The sequence below is a fragment of the Oryctolagus cuniculus genome, chromosome 7 (genome assembly GCF_964237555.1).
Source record: "Oryctolagus cuniculus chromosome 7, mOryCun1.1, whole genome shotgun sequence".
NCBI classification, from domain to species: domain Eukaryota; kingdom Metazoa; phylum Chordata; class Mammalia; order Lagomorpha; family Leporidae; genus Oryctolagus; species Oryctolagus cuniculus.
The window spans coordinates 87,327,980-87,352,703 of record NC_091438.1 but is presented as its reverse complement, the minus strand read 5'-3'; the positions used below and the strand labels follow the sequence as shown (position 1 = coordinate 87,352,703).

The 24,724-nt window shown below is 40.1% G+C and overlaps 1 protein-coding gene across 6 annotated transcripts in view; it reads right to left on the bottom strand.

Moving 5' to 3' along the window:
* Positions 1-24,724, bottom strand: part of TTLL7 (tubulin tyrosine ligase like 7) — a 160,301-nt gene that overhangs the window by 70,984 nt on the left and 64,593 nt on the right. For all 6 annotated transcript variants that reach the window (XM_070076955.1, XM_051857531.2, XM_070076957.1 and 3 more), the window contains exons 8-10: positions 19,167-19,331; positions 13,942-14,100; positions 7,165-7,259 (exon numbers count right to left, since the gene is read on the bottom strand). In XM_070076955.1, coding sequence (XP_069933056.1) covers positions 7,165-7,259; positions 13,942-14,100; positions 19,167-19,331 — 419 coding nt within the window. The remainder of the gene's footprint in view (positions 1-7,164; positions 7,260-13,941; positions 14,101-19,166; positions 19,332-24,724) is intronic.

The following is a 24,724-nucleotide window of genomic DNA, read 5'->3' as shown; positions in this document are numbered from 1 at the left end:
CATGGTTTAATCCCAACAGAAATAGCCTGGCCTGAAGAAAAGTTAAAAATAAAATACCTGGGCAGGTGTTGTGGTGCAGTGGGGTAAGCCATGGATTGTGATGCCTGCATCCCATATCGTAGTGCCCAGTTTGAGACCCACCTCTGTCTCTGCTTCCAATTCAGCTTCCTCTTAATGTGCCTGGGAGGCAGCTGTTGATGGCCCAAGTACTTGGGTTTCTACCACCCATATGGGAGACCTGGAGGAAGTTCCTAGGTCTTGACTGCATCCTGTAACTGTAGCAGTCATTTGAGGAATAACTAGCAGATGGAAAATCCCTCCCTCTAGATCTCCCTTTCTATCTCTGTCATTCTATCTTTCAAATAAATATTTTTTAAAAAATACGAAACCAAGACTTGATAACAATAAGCTCTATCACAAGATCCAATAATTGACTATGATAAAGAAGACAAATACATGTTGGAGTTAGTAAAAGAACACAACAATGTTTGTAAGAAAAATTTTCATTGATTAGGATACATGTTACCTTCTGATTCAGTGTATCTTATCTAGGACATATTCTTTTTATAGTCATTCTTGTTCTCCTGTCATTTATTGCTAATGAGTTGCTTGCAAATGTTGGTCAAGATGCTGTAGATGTCAACAGATCCAAGTAAAAGCCCAGATAATAACAGCACAATTAGATATGATCCAGGATATTATTTAATTATAGCTTTACTAGTCTGAAATCACTGCTACATCACCATTGAGAGACCTTCTGGGAATGAGCCTCCTCAGCTATATGGGATCATATTGGTGGTTTGCCTACATATGCACAAACTAGTGATAGGTGGCCAAGAGGGCAAACTGAGAACAAACTGCCTCTAGAAAGCTTGCAAAGCCTTCAAGAGAGCCATCTCCTGAGAACCGTCTGAGAAGTATGTGGACACTGGGTTATTAAGAGTATCCACCATGTCGATCTGACTTGTGTAATGTACACATAGGATGTTTTGTTTTAGTTATTCAGAGCAACCTTTTTTTTTTTTTTTAACAGGCAGAGTGGACAGTGAAAGAGAGAGACAGAGAGAAAGGTCTTCCTTTTGTCCTTGGTTCACCTTCTAATGGCTGCTGCGGTCAGCACACTGCGGCTGGCACACCGCACTGATGTGAAGGCAGGAGCCAGGTGTTTATCCTGGTCTCCCATGGGGTGCAGGGCCCAAGGACCTGGGCCATCCTCCACTGAGCTCCCTGGCCACAGCAGAGAGCTGGCCTGGAAGAGGGGCAACCGGGACAGAATCCGGCGCCCCGACCGGGACAAGAACCCGGTGTGCCAGTGCCGCTAGGCAGAGGATTAGCCTATTGAGCCGCGGCACCGGCTCAGCGCAACCTTAAACAATCCTTTGTCCTGATCTAGAGCTTATCTGGTCCCAGAAACATCCTTCTTAAGTATAATCGGTAGCTTTCTTTTTAGTAACTTCCTTTCAAGGTATCTTGTATCTGAAGATGTCTGTAACAACTCATGTTCTTAAAAAACTAATGCCCAACTTGTGAGAAAATTTGCTCCTGCTTAGCTAAAATTTGCTCTTCTGGGCCAAGCCAATACATGCTCACAGTGTAATGATAAATGAAAATTTACTTCCATGTTATACATAAATTGTGACCAGAATTTGACCATTTCAGGATACTTCCTAAAACTTATTAAAAGTCATCAGGCTTGTATCTCTCTCCCAGGCCTCTCTCAGTCATATTCTGCCCTGAACTAACCTCATATAAAATTTTCACAGAGCCTGTTTATTTCCATCAACAGAGGGCTTCAAATATAAAGTCAGGCTTGGCTAAGTTTTACACAAGGAGTTAATAGAAATGTGGCATTATGTACAACAGAATGTTAGTCTTGAAAAGGAAGGAAATTCTGAAACATTCTACAACATGGATGAACTGGAAGACATTATACTAATAGAAATGAACTAGCAACAAAGGAAAAATAACTGCATTATTCTACTTCCGTAAGATACTCAGCATAGGTGCTATGGTTTGAATGTTTGTTCCCACCAAGCAACTCCTGTTGAGACTGGATTGCCATTGTAACAGTGTTCAGAGGTGGGAAATTAGGGAAGTAATTAGGATTAGAGGAGTCATGAGGATGGGGCTCCCATAACTGCATTAATGGCTTTATAACGGGAGAGAGACAGACAGACACACTTGGGGTAGCTGGCTTGCGCTGTCTTCCTGTTTGATGCCTGTACCACCTTACCTCAGCACCCTGCAGAAGGCTCCACCAGCAAGAAGGCCCTCTGCAGATGCAGAGTCCTCTCACACCTGGATCCCCAGAACCGTGATCTTTATTATATGCAAGCTACCCAGTTTGTGGGATTCACTGACAGCCAGCAGAAAAGTGGACTATGACAGCAGGACACTCAAATCAGAGACAGAAGATTGGTGACTGCCATAATGGGGAAGGGAGGATGAGGTGTAGTGGTTAGTAGGTACATTGTTGCAGTTTTGCACCATCAAAAGAATTCTGGAAAGGGACGATGATGACAGTCCCATAACAATGTGCATGTAACTTGATGTCGCTGAATTATACACTTAAAAATGGTTAAAATGGGGGGGGGGGCTACAGTCATGTGCAGTGGGTTAAGCTACTATCTGCCATGCTGGCATCCCATATGAACACCAGTTTGAGTCCTGGCTACTCTACTTCCAATCCAGCTCCCTGCTAATGCACCTGAGAAAGCAGTAGAAGATGGCCCAAGTGCTTGGGCCCCTTCTACCCATGTGGGAGATCTATATGGAGTTCTATGTTCCTGGTTTTGACCTGGCCCACTCCTGGCCCTTGAGGCCATTTGGGAAGTGAACTAGTAGATGGAATATCCCTCAATCTTTCTCTGTCTCTCCCTCTCTCTGTAACTCTACATTTCAAATCAATAAAATAAATCTTTAAAATATTTTTAATTAAAAAAGTTTTTAAATGGCTAACATGGTAAATTGTATATTTTACCACAATTTTTAAAAAATGAGTAGAGGCCAGTACCACAGCTCACAGCGCCAGCACCCCGGATTCTAGTCCCGGTTGGGGCGCCGGATTCTATCCCGGTTGCTCATCTTCCAGTCCAGCTCTCTGCTGTGGCCCAGGAGGACAGTGGAGGATGGCCCAAGTGCTTGGGCCCTGCACCCACATGGGAGACCAGGAGGAAGCACCTGGTTCCTGGCTTCGGATCGGTGCAGCGCGCAGGCCGTAGCAGCCATTTTGGGGGTGAACCAACAGAAGGAAGACCTTTCTCTCTGTCTCTCTCTCTCTGTCTAACTCTGCCTGTCAAAAATTTAAAAAAAAACAAGAGTGGAAACTCACCAGATATCAAAAGGTGCCTTGTATATAATGTGAAGGATGTTAAAGTTTATCTGATAGTATAGAAACAATCTGATCAGAATATCAGAGTTTATAAATATCTCTTCAAATGTTGGCAATGCTTGGGGTTCTCTCTGTCCTTGCCCCTCTTTAATTCTCAAAATATACACTCTGTGACCTCATTCATTAAATTCTATTGTGATTTACACATGAATGTCAATCAAAGAGATATCACTACCTCCTGGGGTCCTGTATGTCCAATTTTCCACTAAACAATTCTGCCTTCATGTCTCAAAGCACCTAAAAATAACCATGTTTAAAATTCTTTCTCTTTCTACCTGCCTCCATCCTTTCTCTAAACCTATTTCTCGCCTATAATCTTTATCCAAGTGAATGGCATATTGGCAAACAAGATAGTCAAGCTAGAAATCAAGGAAGCAGTAGAGGCTTTAAATTCCTGATACCTACCCCAGTAGTAGTAGGCACTCAATAAATGCAAGGAGTTGTTGAATGATTTGCAGAGCAAGAGAGTGGAAGCTGCAAAATGGGGTGGGAGTTATACCAGAAGCAGGAAGGAAACTGATTTAAAAAAAAAAAAAAAGTCCAAGAGAGAGATAAGAAATTCTTACACTTGGAAAGGAGAAAAGGCAATTAAGTGGTAGTCACAAATTTGACACGATTCAGTTGATTCAGAATAATAAGAAAGGAATTAAGGAGAACTCTCTGCTTTGTAGCCTGGAGTTTTATGCAAATAGTTTCATCATCAACCAGCAAAGCAAGGAAAGAAAACTAGGTTTAGGTGATTATTATTCTATTGTACTTATATATGAGCATATATTTCCCTTTCAATAAGTCAGCCACTTAAGGAGAGGAAATTTTATGTATTTTTCTATCTCTAGCTCCTAGTACAGCATAGGATGCACACACACCTGCTTTTTTTTTGGCGGGGGGGGGGGGGTGGTGAGGGATTGATTTATTTGTTTGAATGGCAGAGTGCAAAGACAGAGAGAAAGAATCTTTCACTCACTGGTTCACTCCCCAAATGGCTGCAATGACCAGGGCTGGACCAGGTAGAGGCCAGGAGCCTGGAACTCCATCCAGGTCTCTCACATGGGTTCAGGGGCCTATCTTTAACTACTTTCTCAGGTGCATTACCAGGGAGTTGGATTGGAAGTGAAGTAGCCAGGACACCCATAAGGATGTGGCTATCTCTGGTAGAAGCTTAACCCACTGTGCCACAATACTGGTCCCCTAGCATAGGCTCTTAAAAATGTCCAGGGGCCAACACTGTGGCATAGTGGGTAAAGCCACCGCCTGCAGTGCCAGCATCCCATATAGGCACTAGTTCGAGACCTGCCTGGCTGCTCCACTTCCAATCCAGCTCTTTTCTATGGCCTGGGAAACAGTAGAAGATGGCACGAGTGCTTGGGCCCCTGCACCCACGTGGGAGACCCGCAAGAAGCTCCTGGCTTCGGAACAGCACAGCTCTGGCTGGCGTGGCCATTTGCGGAGTGAACCAGCAAATAGAAGACTTCTCTCTCTGCTTCTGTCTCTCTGCCTTTCAAATAAATAAATAAATCTTAAAAAAAAAAAAAAAAAAGTCCAGAAGAGACGAGATCATAGGCTCCAACAAAATTATCCAACTAATTTCCTGATTTGATCTGTTTATACTATATATATGTGTTGAAATATTTCACTGTACTGCATAAAAATGTGTAACATATTAACATAAGCTTTTAAATAAAAATTTTTACGATTTATTCATTGATTTATTTGAAAGGCAGAGCGATACACAGAGAGTGATCTTTCAACTGCTGGTTCATTCCTCAAATGGCCACAATCAGCCAGGGCTGGACTAGGCTGAAGCCAGGAGCCAAGACCTCTATCCTGGTCTTCCACTGGGTGCCAGGGGTCTTAGCACATGGGCCATCTTCTGCTGCCTTCACAGGCACATTAGTAGGAAGCTAGATCAGAATCAGAGGAGCCAGGACTTGAACTAGCACTCTGAGATGGGACGCTGGCATTTAAGCAGCAGTTTAACTCTGTGCCACTATGCCAGCTCCTAAACAAGTTTTTAAAAAGACCCAAAACATTCATAGTTAATGTCCTAAGTGGGTGTCATCATTGTCAAATTCAGAAAACATGCCAAAAACAAACCAAAAAAAAAAAAAAAAAAAAAAAAAAAAACCCTAAACACAAGCTTATTTGAATAATAGTACTAAACTTTCACACACACACAAAAATGTACAGGCACATTTTTTAAATAATCTAAAATACTTAATGCATGTGTATCTGCTAAACAAAATCTACTCATTCTACACCTCCCTCATTTCTACTCATTTCTTTTAGGATCACTAAAATAGAATTTAGAAAAGTCAGCCTTTCATCAGACAAAAGAAGCGGCTATATTAACTAAAAAAGTTATCTGCACCCCCATGTTTATTGCAGCTCAATTCACAATAGCTAAGACATGGAATCAACCTAATGCCCATCAACTGAAGACTGGATAAAGAAATTATGGGCTATGTACTACTCTATGGTATACTACACAGTGGTTAAATAAATAAATAAATCCGGTCATTTGCAACAAAATGGATGAATCTGGAAAACATTACACTTAATGAAATAAGCCAGTCCCAAAAGGACAAATACCGTATGTTCTCCTTGACCTGAATAACTAATAGAGCACCTAAAAGGAAATCTGTAGAAGTGATATTGACACTTTGAGAAGCAATGACTTGAACAGCCCTTGTCTTGACTGTTGGGGAACAGTTTTTATTTTTTCTTAATGGAAAATGGGACTTGGAATGGGAGAGGGAGGAGGAGGTGGGGTAGGAGTTGGGGGTGAGAGGATGGATATGATGGGAAGAATCACTATATTCCTAAAGTTGTTATGAAATTTGTACTCATTAAATAAAGTTTATTTGGAAAAAAAAAACATTTATCAACAGCTTTACATTTCCAATGCCTGCATTCATGATGCTTTCCACACAAGGCTATTTCTCGGTCAAGTATCTGCTAAATGTGGAAATACTTTAACAATTGCTTGGGAGCATCCCCTAATTCTTCAGGAATTTGTGAGTGACAATTTGGAATATTTGAAATCATAAATCTCTTGAGCTTAAACTACCTCAAAGGTCCTTTCATCCAACACACTAACTTCATTTGGAACACTTAAAACGATAAACACCACACCGTTCTAGGAAGCAGTTCCGGAAAACTCCTGACACACTTCTTTCAAGATGAGTTCAGCTTTTTCCACCTAAAAGCACATCAAATGTTTGAAATCCATGATCGTGTGCACTGCAACCAGCCCACCATCGCTCCTTCTACGTCTGCCCACACATCTTGCTTCCTCTGTGTCTGCACTACTAGTCAGAACGTTGCTCTTCACTGCGCAGGCAGCTCAATCCAGCAGAGAGATCCCTGCTCAGCAAGGCCAGAACTCAGGTTTGCGATTTCTTTCTTTTTCCTGAATGACCCTTCTGTGCTTTCGGGTCTTCTTGTAAAATGAGGAAGGCAATCCAGAGGGTCTCCTAAAGGAACTGACGTCTCCAATTCAACCTCATGCTCGATATTAAATAACTATACCACCACTGGCATAATCTGACTGCATTTACCACATATGTGGAACATTACACAGGAGGGAAGAGCCATATATGGGGAGAAAGGAAAAGATTTTGTTATTTAAAAAAATAGTATCAGTTTAAGGAACAGATCAATAAATTCAAAGTGTAAAGAGAAAAAATATAAAAGGTTATAAGCCAATTTCATGTAAATGACTCATCTCTGCCAAATTGGAGAAAAAGTTTCAAGAGATGGAGGAAATACTTTACCTGATGTTTAGCAGCTTCAGAGCGTTCAGCAGCACACCTCTCTTTACGTCATAGTCTATTTTCTGATCAGTTCCAAAGCTTGGGGCTCGGTTAATCTAAAATTTACAAAGAAAACAATGAAAGCAGCCTAATGTTGGAAACTCAGTAAGTATTCAACACATATTTGTTAGTCTAATGAGGATCTTCAACCAGCAGGGCTGCACAATGACTCTCAAAACTTCCCAAGGTGGATGACCCCGTCACCATTGGGACATCTCCATTCCCCATCACCACAGGTCAAGCAATTACGAGGGAGTGACTACGAGCGCCAGTCCATCCTGGCTGCCTCACTCCTGCGTCTTCACGGCCAGCATTACCTGGCTCCTTCCCTTTCACGTCATGGAAGTTAGAAGTGGTTTACCCTGACAGAAAGGTTGGGAGCACAGTAACAGAAGATGACATTCACATTACCGACATATATAATAATCCTATACATGCACAGATTTCCCATACAGAAGTGATCAGTGCCCTCTCTGCACCAAACCAGCTCCTCCTGATAAGTTCATCTATTGCTGCCTAGAAACAAAGCTAGTTTGTTGCTACCTGGCTCAAACAATAATTCATCAAACTCCATTTCAAAAGGCAGCAATGATAATTTCAGAAGAGACTGCTAAGGGCAGCTACAGACCCCATGAAGTTTTCTAACTATGCAAGGATTGTAAGGGGAATAAGTAGGCAATGTGCTACCATTCTGCTTGCTGACATCATTTCTAAGGTTTTGTTAAGATGAAAAGTAAGAAGCGACAGTTTATACCCTGAAATCCACTATACAATATTCTACCACTTCAATAGCTACAGGTGTTTTTTTTTTTTTTTTGGTCTTTACCGATATTGGGTTTTATTGTTGTTATGAAAATGTAATTGTTGGAGCTGGCGCTGTCATGTAATGGGTAAAAGCTGCTGCCTGCAGTGCTGGCATCCCATAAGGGCGCCAGTTCAAGTCCTGGCTGCTCCACTTCCCATCCAGCTCTCTGCTATGCCCTGGGAAAGCAGTAGAGGATGGCCCAAGTTCTTGGGACCCTGTACTCAAGTGGGAGACCCAGAAGAAGCTCCTGGCTTCTGGCTTCAGATTGGCCCAGCTCCAGCCATTGCGACCATTTGGGGAGTGAAGCAGTGGATGAAAGACCTCTCTCTCTCTCTCTCTCTCTCTCTCTCTCTTTCTGCCTCTCTGTAACTCTGCCTTTCAAAGAAATAAATAAATATTAAAAAAAGAAAGGAAAGAAAATGTAAAGTCTGCAATATCAGATGCTTAAGAAAATTGCTTAATCAATTAAATCAATTGTTAAGAATACTACTGAATTCAAAAACCGAGATTCAGCTTTGTGATCACCAACCCCCAACCTCTTAGGTTTTCTTAAAAAAAAAAAAAAAAAAAAAAAGAATATAAGTTACTAGTCATAATTATACAAAACCATCACAAGAGACAAACAGCTGCTCGCATGTATTCTACAACTAGACCCTGAGGAAATACCACATTACACTCAATAAATCATCCAGCAATACAATTTCTCTAATTAGAAATGCAGGGAGGGTGGGTGCTGTGGTGTAGAAGGTTAAGCCTCTGCCTGCAGCATTGGCATCCCATATGGGCACCGGTTCAAGCCCTGGTCACTCCACTTCTGATCCAGCTCCCTGCTACTGCACCTGGGAAAGCAGCAGAAGATAGCCCAAGTGTTTGGGCCCCTGCAGCCACGTGGGAGTCTCAGAAGAAGCTCCTGGCTTCAGGTTGGCTCAGCCCTGGCTGTTGTGGCCATTTGGGGAATGAACCAACAGATAGAATATCTGTCTCTCTTTCTTTCTGTATCTCTGCCTTTGAAATAAATAAATCTTAAAAAAGAAAAAGAAACAAGGCACAGGTTCACTGTAGAAAGATAAACAAGAAAGGATCAGCTGTAACCCCAATACCTAGTGAGGGGAGGGGGAGTTATCCCCTTTGTCCCCTTAGTTCTTATGTCGGCTCTTTGGCTGGATCTAGGACCCCAATGCAGTCAACGCTGATCAACAAGAGAAAAGCACACAATTTTATGAACTGCACATGTACATGGAGATTCAAAAGAGTGTTAAGTCCAAGAAATCACCAAGGTATGATGCCTTTATACTTTTACACACACACAAACACATCTGTGAAGGGGTGACATGACAAATCGGTCTCTGGACTAGGACAGTAAACTCTGGGAGTGTCATGAGGAGACAGACTGGGGAGGGGGGCGGGGGGAGACAGTGGAAGATAAGGGTTACTCCTGCCAGTCTGTTTATTCAGGTGCACCACAGCCCCGACTGCCAGTCTGCGGTGATCAAGGCTATTTCTCGGCCTTCACACAGGCAGGACCCCTCCCACAGAGGGATCTTTACAGCTTGCTGCATTGCAGGAGAAGCCAAGCCAAATGGCCCTTTCTCAATACAAGGTTGTTCAGGCAATTTCAGCTGGAAGGAATTAATGTACCAGTCTGGCATCTTTTCCTGGAACTCCTTCAAGTCTGTTGACCATTTGGTAAATAGTACTACAGATATTTTCTATGCATGCATTTTTAAAATAGCATTTTATCTTTAAAAAACATATCCAGGGCCAGCACCAAGACATAGTGTGTAAAGCCGCCACCTGTGGCACCAGTGTCCCATATGGGCACCTGTTTGAGTTCTGCTGCTCCACCTCTGATCCAGCTTTCTTTTGATCCACTTGGGAAAGCAGCGGAAGGTGACCCATGTGCTTGGGATCCTGCCCCAACGTGGGAGACCAGGAGGAAGCTCCTGGCTTCAGCCTGGCCCAGTTCTGGCCACTGTGGTCATTTGGGGAATGAACCAGCAGATGGAAGATCTCTACCTCTCCCTCTCTCTTTCTAAATCTGTCTTGCAAATAAAATAAATAAATCTTAAAACACACACACACATCTATAAAAAGTATATTTTATAACCCCAGTTTTTCTCTTAACAGTGTGTCATGAGAAACTTTCGTCACGCCAGCATTTTGATGAATGCATGGCTTTCTTTCTACAGAGATAACCCATATTGTATTTTGACTTCTTTGTAGGTTTCTGATTTACAAGGTGATGGACATCATGTCTTTGTGATAAGGTCTCAAGGAGAAAGAAATTGCTTGAGAATTGCAACATCCGTTTATTCCAAATCAATTTAAGAAAGAAAGTCTATCAATCTGTTACTTCAAAGCTCTGAACATTTCTTCCTACAAGTTCAGAGAATGGGCAAAGCAATTTACATGAAAAAAGTTTCAATTATACAAATGCAAATCTCTGAAAATTATAATGAAAGATGAATGACAGCTCTGTTACTATGTGTGACAAGATTATAAAATAAACAGGACAATCTACAGCCATACCACCCTGAATGTGCCAGATCTCATCTAAACTAAACAAGATATTTAAGAACTGAGGACTAAATGGCACGCTGGAATGTTGTGTATCTTTACAGAATTCCATAGGAATTCCATGACAACTTGCAGGGTGGAATTCTGTCAGGCATATCCCTCCTCCTGGACTGTATTGAGGTCTTCGTTTAAAACAACTTCATACATCCCTTCCTGTCTTCTCTCTGCTATAATGTAAAAGAAACAAACCCACGAACAAATGTACCTTCAGAAAATAAACTAGAGTGTAAAGGCAGAAAACTTTTTTCAATTTTATCATTCACAATTGTTCTTGGGTTTTGTTTGCTTTTAAATTTCATGAGAAAGGTGAAGAAAAAACTTAGAAGAAGAACTGCAAGGCGCTGACAGAAGAAACTGTGGGAACTGGGGCTCTACCCAGCCAACTGCTCTGTAATGCTGAGGTTCCTTTGCTTCTCATTTCCTGCCCTCATTCTGAAATGGACAAATCCCAGCAGATGTTAGAGCATTAAAGTCCAGCAGCTTATAAATGGCATGCAACAATAACAATTATTAGAAAACAAATTAGATTAGAATACTATTAATTTTCTAAAACATAGTTTTATTATCAACACAAACACAACCATTTCCTGCACATATTAAAGCATCAATAACAAATTCTGTGTTCCTAAATTACTGTAATTCTCTCTTTCCTACAGCCTTCCGCCCACCCTCACCTTCTCTCTCTCTCTCTCTCTCTCTCTCAGCAGTCTTGAAAACTCTTCTCAGCTGTTTCTTTTGCAAACTTTTCTTTTTTAATAAACTCTCACACACACACACGGACACAGACAAATCAATCCCGTGTCTGTGTTAAATCCATGTCCCCTCATTCTACTTATAACTGTATAAAACGCACAGGTGAGTCCCCACCAGAGCAGGCAAGCATTTTGTCTTCTTGCACCCCACCACTTTGTTAAATTTAAGGGTCCCTAAAGCATTAGTATATTCACAATCCACTCAACTTCCATGTTTTTCCCCCTAAAAAAATGTTCTGCGCTGCTTGAAAATTTCTGCAATTTTACCACCACCAATTTGACTTGAAATTATTCTAGTTAAACCAGTACCATGTTCTTAGATGCACCTTCTACTTTATTCCACTTGATGGCGCCAAAAGGTTTTTTAAACGATGTATATTAAGCCCCACTACAATTTTGGCTGGCAGAATAAATACAAAACAAGAACTACAAAGACCCTTTTGATTGTTTTAAAATAATGAATATTTATTATCCACAGCTGTTTGTTACTATGGAATTTTTTAAAATGATCTGACCGACATGAAAATGATGAAGGAGGGAATAAGGAATGAAGAAGCAATGCAAATAATAGTATTTTGAGTTTTAAAAAATAAAATAAAATACAGAATTCAACTAATCAGTGAATTTTGACTTAGCTTAATGGAAAACTCCAGTTAGGTGAATGAGTTTTTTAAAAGGGAACCTACACAGTGCTGCTCCCTGCTATTCCTTTGGGCTCTTCTCTCTCAGCCCATTTAAGACCAAAGATAAGTAGCAGGGACAAAAAAGAAAAAAGTACCACTAACGAGAGGAAAGGATTACTGCAGACAAAGAAGTACATCTAAAGAAAACATCAGGCCTTGCTCAAGTGTTTTCATATCCACAAACAGGGGGAAGCAAAAGATAAACAAAATCCCTTATTTCTAGGACCCAGACTGGAGCACACTTAAATATCCAACAGAGGGAACATATTTCCATAGAAATACGATACACACTGTTTGTTCACAACAGATGAACATACACACACCCTCAAATTGGCCTTCAAATTCATTCCTAAAAAATATACTTTGAATATCTTAATCTACCTGTCATTCAGTCTACTTATGCAAACCTCGATATTACAGATGCAACTCTTAACTTCTGAATCACGAACAAAAAGGGAGATAATTTAAAAATGAAAGGCAGCTGTGGGTTATATCTCATATAGCAGTATATTTCTAAACATGTAACTAATCCAGTGAACACTGTTTAGATGGGTGCTGTTTTCCTAAAAAGTATTTCAGTGGCCATGAGGAGATTCTATGACCCCAGATCAGGAAGTGTAGGAGGAATAGCTGTGGTGTGGTCCTTTGGGAGGCAGGAGTTTTCAGAGCCCCTATTCTGCATGTGGGTGGCATTATAAGAGAAGAGAGAAATCAGAGGAGACACACACACACACACACACACACACACACACACATATGCTCCATGTTTACTGGCACATGATGCCCTGCACCGAACTCCACCAGCAAGAAGGCCCTGGTTGGACGTGGCTCCTCAACCTCAAATTTCCAGAACCATGAAGAACTGTTTTCTTTAAAAAGGACAGTGCCAGGTGTCCTATTACACAATAGAAAACAGACTAATACATATTATTCCATCTTCTCCAAATGTTAAATGGCCTTTTATGATCAAAGAAAACTGAAGACAATTCTAATCATACCAGGGATTGGGAACACACCCAATGGCACACAGTTGCCAGGAAGGACATGAAAGGAGACCCAGGCACACAAGACAGTGTCCAAGCAGCACCTATGCCACCCAGGGTTTTAGGCACCAAATACTGATTAATGGACCAAGTACAGACTCTCTTCTTTTGAGAGTTAAGGAGAGATACACTGAAGCCAGGACCCTGAAGCCCAGGCCCCACGCAGGAAAGACAACATCCAGAGTTTATTACATGATAGAACCATGAAGGTGAGGAAATAGTACACCAGGTTACCAACCAATAAATAAAGCAGAGCCCCACATATATTCAAAGTTCCTGGCCCAGAAATCCTCTCAATGCTAGTTTGGGAAAAATAATATCAAACACATATTAATTTATTCTCAGAACTGATTTATTCCCTGAATTTTCTCTTTGCTTTTTTTAAAAAAAGATTTATTTATTTATTTATTTACTTATGATTTGAAAGGCAAAGTGATGAGAGAGAAGGAGAGACAGAGAGCTCTTCCATCTGCTGGTTTATTCTCCAAATGGCCACAACAGCCAGGGCTGAACCAGGACAAGGCCAGGAGCTAGGAACTTCAGCTTGGGTCTTCCACATGGGTGGTAGAGAGTCAAGTACTTCGAGCTATCATCTGTTGCTTCCTAGGTGCATTTGCAGGAAACTGGATGGGAATCAAGCATAGCCAGGACTTGCCCTGGTGCTCGGGTACGTGACACAGGTGCTGCAACGGGGGCTTAAACCGCTGCACCACAGAGTGCCCGTGCCTCCCTCAATTTCCTCTCTTTTTCCGACATACTCCCATTCAGGCTTCATTCTGGTCAGCTGATAGGACAAGAGCATCACACACACCCTGAAAGGCATCTCCTTTAATACAAAGGAACAATGATAACTTCTTTCCTCTGAACAAATGCCTTACCTCCAGAAGCCATGGCTTTAGTTTTCTATCCAACAAAATATCAAATCCCAGGACTTCAAAGCAGACACTCTCACTTCCTGGAGGTTGGCCAGGTCTGCACATTCGATACGCATGCAGGACATGAGGTTCTGCCACAATCAGAGTCTTTACCACCAATTCCTATGAAGATCGTGATAAAAGAGCAGGTTAAAACGCCTTTTATTTTTTGTGCCTCATTTACATATGTCCAAATATAACATGGTCCCGTAAAGGAGCATCCTGACCAGATACACAAGGCTCCATGGCACCCAGCCCCTGCCACGGTTCTGACTTCATTTTGCCCAACTCTTTTCCCTGACCTCCACCCACCCACGATGCTCCTGTCATGCTTGCTTTCTGTAGGTCCCGTAAGTGGGTCATACTTCACTCCTTTGCACTAGTTGCTCCCTCTTCCTGAAACACTCTTTCCCCTATGTCCTCATGTCTGGCTCTTTAATATCCACAGAGACCTTCCCCAACCCCTCATGTGCAAAGTAACCACCAGTAACCATTCCTTACTGCATCACTACACATGGTATGTTTTCTTTTTTGTTCGAAGCAGGGCCCTTATCTGTCTTACATAACCCCATTCCCAGTGCCTTCAACAGAACTTGGCATTTAGCAGAAGATCAATAACATCCATAGACAAGGTCAGTATAGTAAACATAGGCAAATGTGGCTTCTGTTTGTTAAATAGGTAAGGCAGGAGCTCCATAGAGAAGACGGTGGGGGTGACACAGAAGACAAATTCCAAGGAGATTGAATTATTTCACAAACAGCATTATGGAAACACCATTAAGACAAAGGCTCAACGAGCTCAAAAGGCAGAGCCTCTGAGAGCTGTGCTTCTTTGTACAGTGGTGATTTTGTAGTCCATAAGGTCTATCCAAGAAGGAAGTGCTGCCTATCAAAGAAGTGGCTATCGGGGCAGGCATCTGGTGCAGTAGCTAAGACACCAGCTGGGATGCCCATGTGCCATTTCAGGGTGCCTGAGTTCACTCTGTTCCCAATCCAGCATTCCTGCTAACAGGCACCCTTGGAGGCACCAGGTGACGGAGCAGGTAATTGGGAACCTGCCAACCCCAGGGAAGATGTGAATTGAGTTCCCAGCCTTGTCCCAGGGAAGACATGAATTGAGTTCCCAGCCTTATCCCAGCTGTTTGAGACATTTGGGAAGTGAACGAGTGGATGGGAGAATACCTCTCTCTGTTTCTCTCTCTGCCTTTAAGGTAAATTTACCTTTCTTTTTTTAATTAAAAAGAAGTGGCTATGTAACATTTTCTGTGAGGATACACATAATACTACTAGGATGAGTTATTTATGCTGATGTTTAAATAATTATTCCACTGAAGTTTGAAAACAAGGATATGGAATGTGGAAAAACTGTATCACTTGATTTGCTTATAACACACTGTTTTATAAATCCCCTCTACAGGCGTTGGCATTACAGAAGGGCAGTAAAGAACATGGCTTCAAAGTCAATCTTTCTGGGTTTGCTCTTGGCATTGCTACTTGCTGGCCTTCTTATTTGGTAGCTGTGCAACCTCAATCATGTTGCTTAAACTCTGTAAGCTGTTTTTCCAAAATCTAAACTGCAAAAGGTTGATATAAGCACAAAATTAGACTTCATGCAAAACTCTTTCAGTGCCTTAAACAGAGTAAGTCTTCAGTAAGTGTTGGCTACTCTATCACTATCATTACTGCTATTTCAGAATAGTATCCTATCATTCTTCCAGAACTTCACCTCTGTGTCAGGTCAGGCACAAATATTCCACTTCCTGGTTGGAGCAATAATTATTATATGGGGAAAGGAGGAAAGATAGAGACTAATTATCACTGATGTCAGAACCACAACTGAGTTCCTATTTGGAGATAAGTATCACAGATGTTGTAGAAAGCTGTGTTCAAAAAATTGTGTTCTGGGCCAGCACTGTGGTGTAGTATGCTAAGCCTCCATGCGCAGAATCAGCATCCCATATGCCAGCTCATGTCCCTCCTGCTCCTCTTCCAATCGAGCTAGCTCTCTGCTATGGCCTGGGAAAGCAGCAGAAGATGGCCCAAGTGCTTGGGCCCTTGCACCTGCATGGGAGACCTGGAAGAATCTCCTGGCTCCTGGCTTCAGATCTACCCAGCTTTGGCCCATTGTGGCCATCTGGAGAGTGAACCAGTGGATGGAAAGCCTTTCTGTCTTTCCCTCTGTTTTTAATGCTACCTCTCAAATAAATAAATAAATAAAATATATTTTAAAAATTGTGTTTAAGATAATAAATTCACAGTAGCACCACAGTGTATAAAAGGCAAAAAAAGGTCATCTCCTAAATCTTTGGCGATGCTACTGAATCCACTTGAACAAACAAAGTACCTGATTAGAGGAGCCGATGTGGAGGCAGGGAATACTAATAGTCTTAGAACCTATATTACAAATACATGTTTTTGCTACATGGAAGACAACACACTTTTAAACTGTAAAGGTGGGATTCTAAATAGATGGGAAAATCAGGAATAATATAACCGAACAAAATCCCACTGTTTTTAAGGATTTCCAACATGGTGTCATTGTTCTGAAGTATGATTTTGTAGATCTGTACCTTAAGGACCCAAAAACGGCTTCAGATGGGATAATCCACTGAGTGCTTACACTCATTTTTAATCTCCATGGTCTGATTTCTTATAGATTTCCTATTCAATCTTGACAAGCACAAAAGCACACAGCTTTGTTCTTTGTAGAGAGTACTGATAAACATTAGTTTTCATAAATAGGTGGTTACTTTTTAGAGTGAAATTAACCTCATAGAAGAAGTCATTGGGAAAATGTCCTAAGTTGAATTAATAGAAGTTGTAAACTAAGCAATTAAGATAAAAATTCACTACATAATTGCATTTTCTAGCTCCTTTTTTATATATTATCCCATTGATTTATCTTAATTTGATATATTAAGTATACTAGTTCTCTATGAAGAAAGCAAATTTTCATAATTACTCAAACGCAGAGAGATAATTATAATAAAATCATTTGGGAAGGTTAAAAATGATTGATTATAACCAACTGGTAATTGATTATTAATTTGCATTCTAAGAAGGATGTTAAACTTACTATTTACAGACAAAACCATGCAGTGTTAAGACTTAACAGGCCCACATTGGCCATGTTGGAGTCATTTCTGTACATTACTCATTAGTCTCTAATAGGAAAGTTAATTTCCAAACCCTCTTATTAATATGCATCTTGCTAGTATACCTTCTCTTAATTCAGTTGCATTAGGAAAGTACCACTTACAAATCCTGTAAATAAAGTTAATGATGCTCATTTTTTCTCTCTGATTCTCTCAGTACCTTCCTCACCAACACAGTGTAAGATGTTCCTCCTTTCTACAAAGTCTTCTCAAAGAATCAAACTCATCTGGAAGCTAAAATTTTGATCACCAAAAACAGAATATCAAAGAGTCTATAAAGCTTTCTTTGTCTTATTGAGCCATTTATCCAATGACTCATTCATTAAATCATCCAGGTATCAAGTGTGATCTTCCATCAATGAGGTACTGTCCGAAAATAATAAAGTTCACCATTTTGATGCTTCTGGAACACTCTGACAGTAAACTGTAATCATTACAGTTTTTGGAGTATCCACAAAATTGGTCTGATAGGCTAAATACATAAATAAACAATTGCAGCATTTTTATAATCATATTTCTTATTTAGATTGACAAAGGCTATCTTCTCACATCTGTTTCCTTTTTTTCTTGGTACCGTTATCATTTAGTTTCATTCACTGCCATGGCTTTGTTATCAACTACATCCTAAATGTACACTTTTAGCCATCCAACTGATCTTTCCACCTGAGATAGTATTTCAAATTCAACTTACCTAAGTGGGAACTTACCCTCAAAGATTCATGGACTTTGAGCCCGCAGTTCAGTTACTGGCATCTCCAGGAAGCTCCTCCTCCTACCTCATCCATTCTAAGCCACTCTTGGTGATTTCCCTCTGCATCCCCCACAGACCCACAGACCCAAATGCAAGGCTCTCTTGTGCTTGCTACCTTCTATTAATATTATCATCTTTTTTCCTATCAGAATGTAAGTTTTTGAAGACTGGAATTATGTCTTATAAGTCTTCAAATCATCAAATGAGCAGGAATGTTTTCCTTTATCATCAAAATAAAGCTCTATATCCTCTTACAATAAATTGCTTCTTACTCTATTTCAGCTAATGCCACACCGATTCTCCCTATATTTTCTCCTTAAAATTTAAGGAAGGATCTACAAAAACTTCTTCTTCATCTTGGAGATTTAGTTAACCCCAATGTTCACCTTCTTGTCACCTCTAACTATGGTTCAACTCAGGACAGTTTGTTTTCCTTTTAATACTTACAAAGGGCCTTCCAAATACCCTCTCTACCTACTCCTGGCCTTTACTATAGCCTATCCCCATTTTCAGATTTATCTTCTAAATACATAATTTGGATTATATCACTCTCCTCCATCAAAAACTGAGTGAACCCCTACTGCCCATTAAGCTAATCTTTTGTTTTCAGATCTAAAGTTCTCAGCCTTAAGTCCTCACAAATCTGCCACACACGTGACAACCTGCATCATTTATCATAATTCATTTATCATAACACCTCCATGCCTCTACCGAAGCTTTTGCCTCTGGCTGAAATTACTTCTCTCCCCGATCCCAAGCAGTAAAATTTCTAATGACCAAGAGCTGTTACAGGTGATTTTCTTTCATGCAAATGTCCTTTATTTGCCCAATCTAATGTAATTTGTTGTTCATTTATCCTTTATTTGCCCGATCTAATGTAACTTGTTATTTATTTAAAATGCTTGACTGTATGGGGCTGGTGATGTGGCGAGACAGATAAAGCCACCTCCGGGCTTTGTCACAGCTACTGCAGTTCTGATCCAGTTCCCTGCTAATAGCCTGGGAAAAGCAGAAAAAGATGGCCCAAGTATTTGGGCCTCTGCACCTACATGTGAGACACGGATGAAACTCCAGGCCTCTGGTTTCTGTCTGGTCCAATCCTGGCCATTGTGGCCACCTAAGGAGTGAACCAGTGAATGGAAGATCTCTCCTTCTCTGTCTCTCCCTCTCTTTAACTCTGACTTTTAAATAAATAAATAAACTTTTTAAAAAATAATTCTTGATGGTATATTAAATTAATGCTGAGAGAAGATAATTATAATTGTGGAATGGTATAATCTTACTGAAATATCACTCCAAAACTTAGCAACGTCGTGTTGATTTGCTTGCAGGAATTCTGTAAACCATTTGATGGAACGTTTGCTGCCTTTGTTTTCGGTTTCATCCCGTTCAAAATGCTCATTATGCTTGTTCACGGAGTAGTTTGTCAGATGCATGTATAACTGGGTCTGTGACAAGCAGGATTCAAAGCTGTTAGCACCTATGTGATTCCAGAGCCGCGAGATGTCACAGAAAACAAGCCATTCAAAGATTAAAGACAATTTTAAAGTTTAAGCTACACAGACTGATAATATGACAGTTATTTAGGTAATTTTCAAATCGAATGGAATGGCATATTTCCCTTAAAGAATTCAGAATATAATAATCTACAGATTTGCTTTCTATACCAAACACGTCAAAAAAAATCAAATGAGTAAGAATATAGAGGATAAGTAAATTCAAAAGTGAAACTATGCATTGCTAAGAGAGAAGAGTGCACTGAGTTTGTCTTAGTTAATCTGTCTAATACTTTTGGCCTTTAGAGCTTTCATCCAAATCCGTTTTGGAAAAGGAATTGTTGGCAAGAGCATTCTATGTCTTTTCAAAGAAAAATGAAAAATGAGAGCTCAAGTGAGCTGTATATAGCAAGAGGCAGGACTAGAAAATGCAGCCTCTGCACTCCCACCCTGCCTGAAGGTGCTCTATTGTTATGAATGAGACAGAGGGCACTGGGACCAGCTGACAGAATGCACCACAGGACGCTGAACAGATGCCTAGATGACCTGGGTGATTAACAGTGGATATTGCTCCATGTTGGACCTCTTATGTGATAGTCTCTTTATATTCCTGTGTTTGTTGATACTACTGTCCTTAAATAAACTTGAAAAAGAATCCAAATTTTAAAACTTCTCATCATAATTGTCACAGAATAAACATATAAGGCCTTCTTATCAAGCTAGCATAAACATTCATGGGATCTATCTTTAATTCATATCCTCCTCATGATCCTATTCACAAACATTTCTTTAGACAACAATGGCGCCTCACAATGAATGAACTTCATTCACATGATTATTATTTTGATTTCTTAAAACCAACTACGTTCATGTCACTTTTTCATTTTCAATATAGTTCCTTAGGTCTAGATATTGAAATCTTTGAAGGAAATAGCAGAAATGATAATTGGGGTTACATGTTGATTATTAACCCATGTGACTACCACTAATGAACAATTTTTTTTTTCATTCCTTAAACACTTTTGAAGGAACACCTACCATATGCAGGAATTTGTGCTGGACCCTGTGGATACAAAGATAAATAAGGCAGACACAGTCTCCATCCTCATAAAACTTAGCCAATGCTTTAAATTAAGTGACACTTAAAGAGCATAAACATTATGCTTAATTTTAAGAAAAAATATATTAATGAAGCTATAACATTTCCTATTTTCAAAATACAAATATTTGATTTAAAATAGGGTAGGAAAATAATAAGTTCTCAGTTCCTGAGACACCGGGATCCCATTTCAGGGCTGGTTTGTGTCCCAGCCGCTCCACTTCTGATCCAGTTCCCGGCTAATGTGCCTGGGAAAAGCAGTGGAAGATGGCCCAACTGTTTGGGCCCCTGCCACCTACATGGGAGACAGATGAAGCTCCTGGCTCCTGGCTTCAGCCTGGTCCACCCTGGTTGTCGTAGTCATTTGGTGAGTGAACCGGTAGAGGGAAGATCTCTCCCTGTCTCTCTCTCTCTCTTTCTATAACTCTTTCAAATAAATAAAGAAATCTTAGAAAAAGAATCTCCATTTGGAAAGCATTTCTTTAAACTAATACTTGTAATGAAGAAGTACTAGCTATTCTGAAAAAGTAAGGAATCGGACTGCATTTTTCTTAAAACATTCTTTTTGTAAGTGGAGCTGGAAATTCCACAGTTTCATATCTAACTTAACACAAACCCCTTTTATCTGAACAGTTCACTGCCAGTGGTCATTTGCTGGAAGCAGCATGAAGGCAACAAGGAACCACACAACAACCTGCAACGTATGAAAATGATATACATCCCACTCTGTTTTTCAACATATAAGTTACATATAATGAATTTATATATACAAAACTTTTCTAGGATTGGCCAATCATTCTATTGGTAGCAAAAAATAATGTTTATTATATTTTAATGTCTGAAATTTTCTTTCTTATAATCTCCTTATTGAAGACAATCCAAGAAGTTAATGGAAAAACGGAATTAAAACATAAGTTGAGGTTTTTCTTTGGTGCAATCTTTGAAATCTTTGAATATATTTTCATAATATTCATTTTCATGAACTTTTTGAAGACAAATACATGCATTTCATTTTTGTACAATCATAAATTTATCTTTTAATTGCATTTTTCCACAAATTTCTAGAAATATCTTTGTATATAATTTGTGAATATTTAGTTCATGTAGAAATACACAGCTCAGGGGCCAGCGCTGTGGCACACTAGGTTAATCTTCCACTTGCGTCACCGGCATCCTATATGGGCACCAGTTCTAGTCTTGGTTGCTCCTCTTCCAATCCAGCTCTCTGCTGTGGCCTGGGAATGCAGTGGAGGATGGCCCAAGTCCTTGGGCCCTGCACCCACGTGGGAGACCCAGAAGAAGCTCCTGGCTCCTGGCTTTGGATCGGCGCAGCTCTGGCCATTGTGGCTATCTGGGGAGTGAACCAGCGGATGGAAGACCTCTCTCTCTCTCTTTCTCTACCTCTCTCTGTAACTCTGTCTTTCAAATAAATAAAATAAATCTTTAAAAAAAAAAGTCACTATTTTAAAAACTGGAAATAAGACATAGGGCAAAATGTTGTTGTGTACCATCTAAAAACAATCAACGAGAACATTTTTATTTATTTCTTTTCAATCTTCTTTCTTAAACTTACCTTTCATAAAACTGTTGTCTCACTTTACATAAAATTTTTATTTTTTTCCTGTCTCCATCTGGGAATTCAATCATCAAATTAAAGAGACATAGGAGAGATTTTGGCATTTTTATAGGAGAATATGCTTTTTCTATACATGTTGAAACCAAAGCCAGAAGTTTGTGTGATAATTCAAGAGCACTTGACAAAGTAAAACCTAGAGGACACATTTTCTTCCTCCCAATCTCTCATTATGACTTTCTAAACCAGTGTACTTCAGCAAATTACAAACATAATTTAGAGATCAGAATGAAGCACTTTACCACCTAAAAGGGCTCCTCTAGAGCTGACCCTTCTTAATACTACCAAACAATCACAGCTGCCTTGAATATACATAATCCATTCTTACCCGATCCAATTATTTTAACTATAATCTGTTAGCTGACAAGTCCCAAATTATGCCCATAGCTCAGATCTCTCCTCCAAACTTCAAACTTATTCTCTATATCCAAATACCTGCAGAACATGGATCCATCTGGAGGGCACTCAGGCATTTAAACCAAATGTGTCAGCTTTCCACAAAGCCTTTAATAGCTTCTGTATTCCTGTCTCACAGAGAATAATGGTCCACACCACAAATCTGAGCTTTATCCTGGATTTCTCCACAAATCTAGCCTGTCACCACTTTATAGCAATTTCACCCATATTATCTTAAATATTTCAGAGGTCCATGTTCTTATTCATCATCTAACCTAAATGCTATTTATCCCTGTCTAACACTTTCTTCTGTCACATGTGGTCAGACAGCTTCACGTCTGCCTTGCTCTGGGTTTTTGTACCTATCTCCACCTTCCCCTCACATTGCCCACCACATACACAGGTGAGCTTTTAAAAACATAAACCACATTCCTCTGTTCAGGATCTTTCAGGGCTTCCTTCCACCTTACGTTAAATTTTCAAACCCCTAACGTGGCCTGCAAAGCCTTGCACGGCCTGACTCCCAGGACGCTCCAGCCTCATCTCTGAACAGCCACAGCTTCTCAGGCTACACTGGAGCCAAACTGAATGTGTCTACTTTCCCAGGAATTCCACACTCTCTGCCTCCTACAGGGCCATCTGCCTAGAGCTCCCCCAACCTGGCTACCTAACCCACATTCAGATTCCAGTTCACAAGGGAACGCCTTCTCTAACCCTTGTCTCCAGCTGGGTTAAGTGCCCCAGTTTTGCAGGGCCATGGCACCTTCAGTTTCTCAGACCGTCACACTTACCACTAGGTATTATATTTGCTTATTTTACTTCCTGTTTCCCCACTAGACTTGCTTCCATGAGGTCAACCACTGTATCTGTCTTGGTCACTATTTTTCCAAAACCAGCACAATGCCTAGAACATAGTAGAGTTTAACTTGGTGACTGGTTATATCCATGCCTTATGAAATGTTTCTTTTAACTTTCTTTCCTATAAGCTTGACGGTTCCCTGCTTCTTCCATTGCCAAGTATATAACATTTTTCAATTTATTGAAAATATCAACATTTATGATCCAGTCAGTATTTAACATTGAAAATACAGTCATTCTTAATAGAGCTAGTTGTGTATAGAATATTGAGGGAAAAACAGTCACCAGGCCTTTGACAATTAGAAACAATAATTAGGTAAAATTTTACTATAATTAGTAGATTTAAAAGTAGGATTAAATGTTGATTAAATTTCCAAGTACCGATAACAAACATAACTTGACTTTCATAAACTACAAGTTATATTTTGTGATTTTTGTGAGGTTAGTTATGATTTTCATGAATACACTATGGCTTCACAAAGAAACTATTAATAGAAAAAGTGCTATAAAATCTCCATATAATAGATTTTAAAATGTATACTGAAATGGCTTATTGAGTCTCAACTTCACATTTTCTCAATTAAAATTTTACAAACTTACTTCTATTTCAACAAAAATGAATAGCTCTACTTTCTAGTAACTTTTGCTTTTTCTGTTTCATGTACTTTCTCCTACATTCAGCAGGTTCAAAGACCACTTTTATACAAAGCCTGTTGCAATGCTACACCCTTCATGGGGAGGAGGTGAACACAAACTCTCCCTTCAACCCATAACCATGTATCCATGTATCTCTATGGAATATTACTTTGATTTATATTACAGCCATTTCTATTTAGGGCCATTGCATACAAATGTGTGCCCTGAAACTCAGGCTGGCTCAAAGCACTTATACTCAAATGTTACTTTTACCTAATTAGCCCGTCTAGAGAAAACACATTCTTTTCTAATTTTCACAAGACTGCTTATAAGTTAGAAGCAGTCTTGCTTAAGCATGATTCTTCAAGATCTTAAAATCCTGAGAAGAGGTACATTGATCCACACATTCTTTATACATATAATGTGTGTTTTAAAAAGTACATGCTGGGGTAGGTGTTTGAATTAGCAGTTAACATGTTGGTTAGGATGCCTATTTCCCACATCAAAGAGCCTGGGTTCTGTCCTGGCCCCTACTCTGACTTCAGCTTCCTACTAATGCAGACCTAGTGGTTCCTGCCATCTATGTTGACATCGGAATTGACTTCCCCAGCCCTGGCTTCAATGAGCCTTTGGACAGGGAACCAGCAGATGGCAGTATACATTCTCTCTCTCTCTCTCTCTCTCTCTCTACCTCTACCTCTACCTCTACCTCTACCTCTACCT